Here is a 4,605-nt window from a genome sequence, read left to right as displayed (position 1 = left end):
CGTGTCCCCTGCATCGGCAAGCGGACTCTCAACCACTGCGCCACCAGGGAAACCCCCGTGGAACATTTTTGAGTAGGGAGGTGTACGAGGAAGCCCGGACGTGCACACCCACGTGGGAGGGAAATCGACTCGGTCAGGAGGCCAGTGAGGAGAGAAACGTGCGGGTCCAGGTGGAGATGAGTTGGGTGCACCTCAGGGTGGAGGTGGTGGGATGGAAGGAAGGTGCAGGTAGATGGGGAAGAGGGTGAAGGAGTCCTCAAATCTGGGAGCCACTCTTCTGAGTTTACGAAGCAGGGAGAAAGTCAGTTTGGAAATGATGAAAGGGATTCCTTAATGGCTAAGACCAGAGGGCGTGCATCTCATCCCGCCCTGGTTCCGCACCTCCTTCGGCCTGCTATTGACACATTCTCAAGAACACACTGTCCTCTTCTGGCCTCAGACTTGCACAGGGCACCCGAAGGACAGACACTGGCCTTCTACAAGCTTCCTTTCCACCCTTGCCACACGGGAACCCACAGAGGAAGGCGTGTCAAGACCCAAACAGATCCCACAGCGGAATCGTTTCCATATAGGCCCCTCCCCAAAGTAAGAGTTTGTTGAGGTGCTCTTCCAAGGGGTGGGGGGACCTTTTTTGTTCAGCCTGTGAAAAGTTAACAAAAGGCCTCCCGATTTTATGGAGAGATGCAAACAGTGTTTTGAATAAAAATCCCTTTGTTATTGTTGTTTTACAGAGCTGTAGCCTCGGCCAGGAAGAAATCCGCCCCCTCTGAAGGCTGTTTTTGTGACTGTTCTTGGGAGCATTGTTCTAAAAATGGGAAATTACATATCACTGTGCCAAAGGAAACAAACACCTGCAATTAAAGGAATACCTTCCACGCGGTGGCTTTTAGAGTCCCGGCCGGCTCTGAACGAAGGGCTGCTGCACCAGTTCTTTTTGGTGCGTTTCTTCACTTCTAAGGGAATCAGGTTTGTAACCAGAGTGGGCTTTGGCAACGATGGGGCTCGGGTGGTGGTCCTTCACTTATTCACTCAGTAAACATCTATCAAGCATCTGTGCTGGGTCAGTCTTGGTGGTTTTCACTACTCCCTTCCCTGGCGTTGTTAAAGTTACCGGGAGCCTTGGCTACGGGCAGCGACTTTCTGACACTGTTTTTCAGAGTCAGTGTTTGACTTCTGCCCCCAGATGATGAGGTACCAGAGAGAACACCAACTTCTCTCCTTCCTTTCCTTTCTTCCTCCCCTTCCTCTCTCCCTCCTTTCTCTTCCTTAGTTACAGAAGTAAAACCGCTATTTTCAACATGTCAGTCAATACACTTCTTTAGGCAAAGGATTTTTCTTTTCTTTTGTTTTTTTTTGGCCGCGCCGCATGGCAGGCGGGATCTTAAGTTTCCCCAACCAGGGATGGAACCCGTACTCCCTGCAGTCTAACTACTGGACAGCGAGGGAATTCCCAGGCAGAGGATTTTTCAGAGTTTCCGGTCACTGGGGTACAGTCTGAAATTCTTGTCTGTGGTGTAAGATATCGAAAGATAAATTTTTGGTTATCTGGTTAATATTTAACATTTTCAGCATCAATATAATTGCAAAATAATCAGGTCTTGAAATTTATTGATCGTGAAACGAATACATTTCAGATGGATTTGTGGTTTCAAAGAATCCAGTTTCCTAAGCTGGTCTCATCTCTATGAGAAACAAGAACGAAGAAGGGAGCAATGGGAAACAATGAGCTTCTAACTTTTGGGAAAGCGTTGACTTTGGTTAGAACTTCCTGCCCATGAAGTGCTTGCCTTCCTCCAATGGGTTGGCCAGAGAGTGATGGCAGGTCCCACCGGGAAGTAGAGATGGAATAAAAAGGCTCTCCAGTCCCGTAATGTACTTAGTCTACTGTCTTAGTTTCCAGATGGGTCTTAACTTGGCCACTAGAGGAAGAGCCTAGGAGCTGAGTCTTGAAGGAATCTTAAGGTTGCCAGATTGAGCAGATGATAATACAAGATGTCAGGTTAAATTTGAATTTTTTTTTTAGGTTTTTAAATATATATATATTTATTTGACTGCACTGGGTCTTCGTCGTGGCATGCGGGATCTTTAGTTGTGGGATGTGGAATCTAGTTCCCTGACCAGGGATCGAACCCAGGCCCCCTGCTTGGGAGATCAGAGTCTTAACTGCTGGACCACAGGGAAGTCCCTATATTTGAATTTTAGTTAAATAATGAATTTTTTTTTTTTTTTTGGTATAGCTATGTCCCAAACATTGCATAGGGCACGGAGGATGGAGCTTGGGTCTTCAAGTGACTTTGGGAAGGGGAGACATTATAGTCTGTGGAGGTGGGAAGAGCATGGGTTTGTTGCCTGTTTAAATATTCATGTGTGTGCCTCATGGTAATGCAGGGAAGTGTCACCCGAGGAAGGAGGTCTGCCCGCCAGGAAGATGGTCTGTTCTGGGCTGGTGGCATCAGGAGATTGACCCTTTGCTCTCCCTTCTCTGGGCTGGCGGGAGACAGATGAGAAGTGGGTCCTGGTTGTCCCTAGATAGCACTGCCCGGGTCTGCCTTGTGGTTCTGTGGCATCAGGACCTGCCTGAGGGACACGATGAGAAGGGCTCCATGTCCCGAAGGCGGCTGCACACTAACTGAGCCTCCACACCCGAGAGCTTCAATGAGAAGCACGTTGGTGGATTAATCAATCAGAGGCTAGTGGACCAGACGGCGTATCCTCCCCTGTGGACGGGCGTCAGGAAGGTCGGGAAGTGAGCACAGACTTAGAACCAGTAAGCGTTCTTCCATTGCTTTTTCTCCCTGCTCAGGACCTCTGTGCCTCCCTCGCACTGCTATCCATCCCCTCCTCTTTGGCACAGGATATCAGGTTAGATTTCCACGTCCTACACGACACTCAGGTTCTGGTCCTGCCCCCCAGATGACTCCCTCATCACCTTGCTGGAGTGTAGGGTGTGGCTGCATTCTTTTCTCCTAGTTAGAGACAACCTCTTGTTCCATCCCCATAGATAGCTCACCCCATCTAACATCTGTGAATTTACCAGCCTAACCTGAAGGGCAATCTTTTTTTTTTAACATCTTTATTGGAGTATAATTGCTTTACAATGGTGTGTTAGTTTCTGCTTTATAACAAAGTGAATCAGCTATACATATACATATATCCCCATATCTCCTTCTTCTTGCCTCCCTCCCACCCTCCCTACCCCACCCCTCTAGGCGGTTACAAAGCACCGAGCTGATCTCCCTGTGCTATGCGGCTGCTTCCCACTAGCTATCTATTTTACATTTGGTAGCGTATATATGTCCATGCCACTCTCTCACTTCGTTCCCGCTTACCCTTCACCCTCCCTGTGTCCTCAAGTCCATTCTCAACGTCTGCTTCTTTATTCCTGTCCTGCCCCTAGGTTCTTCAGAACCTTTTTTTTTTTTTAGATTCCATATATATGTGTTAGCATATGGTATTGGTTTTTCTCTTTCTGACTTACTTCAATCTGTATGACAGACTCTAGGTCCATTCACCTCACTACAAATAACTCAATTTTGTTTCTTTTTATGGCTGAGTAATATTCCTTTGTATATATGTGCCACATCTTCTTTATCCATTCATCTGTTGATGGACACTTAGGTTGCTTCCATGTCCTGGCTATTGTAAATGGAGCTGCAATGAACATTGTGGTACGTGACTCTTTTTTTTTTTTTTTTGCGGTTAGCGGGCCTCTCACTGTTGTGGCCTCTCCCGTTGCGGAGCACAGGCTCCGGATGCACAGGCTCAGTGGCCATGGCTCACGGGCCCAGCCGCTCTGCGGCACGTGGGATCTTCCCGGACCGGGGCACGAACCCGTGTCCCCTGCATCGGCAGGCGGACTCTCAACCACTGCGCCACCAGGGAAGCCCTACATGACTCTCTTTGAATTATGGTTTTCTCAGGGTATATGCCCAGTAGTGGGATTGCTGGGTCGTATGGTAGTTCTATTTTTAGTTTTTTAAGGAACCTCCATACTGTTCTCCATAGTGGCTGTATCAATTTATAATCCCACCAACAGTGCAAGAGGCTTCCCTTTTCTCCACACCCTCTCCAGCATTTATTGTTTGTAGATTTTTTGATGATGGCCATTCTGACTGGTGTGAGATGATACCTCATTGTAGTTTTGATTTGCATTTCCTGGAGGGCAATCTTATTTCCAAACCTTGTCCACTGCTGTACCCCCAGCGTAGGTGGGGGAAGCAGCAGGATTTGAGTCCAGAGCGCCGGGGAGGACCAGGCTCTCAGGAGGGCCTCCTGGGCCAGGCGAAGAGTCTGGTATTTATCCTGTAGGAGCCTGTTAGCAAAGGGAAATGAAGGCTGCAGATGGAATTAAGGTTGCTAATCAGCTGATGCTGAGACCATCTTGGATTACTGGGGTGGGCCCAGTGCAGTCACAAGGGTCCTTCCGCATGGGAGAAGGAGGCGGAAGAGGAGGCCAGAGGCAGAAGAGGAGGCTGCACTGCCGACTTTGAAGGTGAGAGAAGGGGCCACGAGCCAACGAATGAAGGGGGCCTCTAGAAACTGAAAAAACAAGGAAACAGACTCTCCCTTAGAGCCTCCGGAAGGAACACAGGCTGCCAACACTTT

General features: G+C 48.5%; 1 protein-coding gene across 2 annotated transcripts in view; it reads left to right on the top strand.

Annotated features, from left to right (window-relative positions):
- AHNAK (AHNAK nucleoprotein) overlaps nt 1-1,052 on the top strand; it is a 76,960-nt gene extending 75,908 nt beyond the window's left edge. For both annotated transcript variants that reach the window (XM_027090058.1, XM_027090056.1), the window contains one exon: nt 732-1,052. In XM_027090058.1, coding sequence (XP_026945859.1) covers nt 732-770 — 39 coding nt within the window. In that variant the 3' untranslated portion in view covers nt 771-1,052. The remainder of the gene's footprint in view (nt 1-731) is intronic.
- The last annotated feature ends 3,553 nt before the right edge of the window (nt 1,053-4,605 follow it).

This window comes from Aethalodelphis obliquidens, unplaced genomic scaffold (assembly GCF_003676395.1).
Source record: "Aethalodelphis obliquidens isolate GAN/ISIS:26980383/991018 unplaced genomic scaffold, ASM367639v1 scaffold69, whole genome shotgun sequence".
In the NCBI taxonomy this organism is placed as follows: domain Eukaryota; kingdom Metazoa; phylum Chordata; class Mammalia; order Artiodactyla; family Delphinidae; genus Aethalodelphis; species Aethalodelphis obliquidens.
The sequence above is the reverse complement of the archived record's forward strand: the minus strand, read 5'-3'. Positions and strand labels throughout refer to the sequence as shown.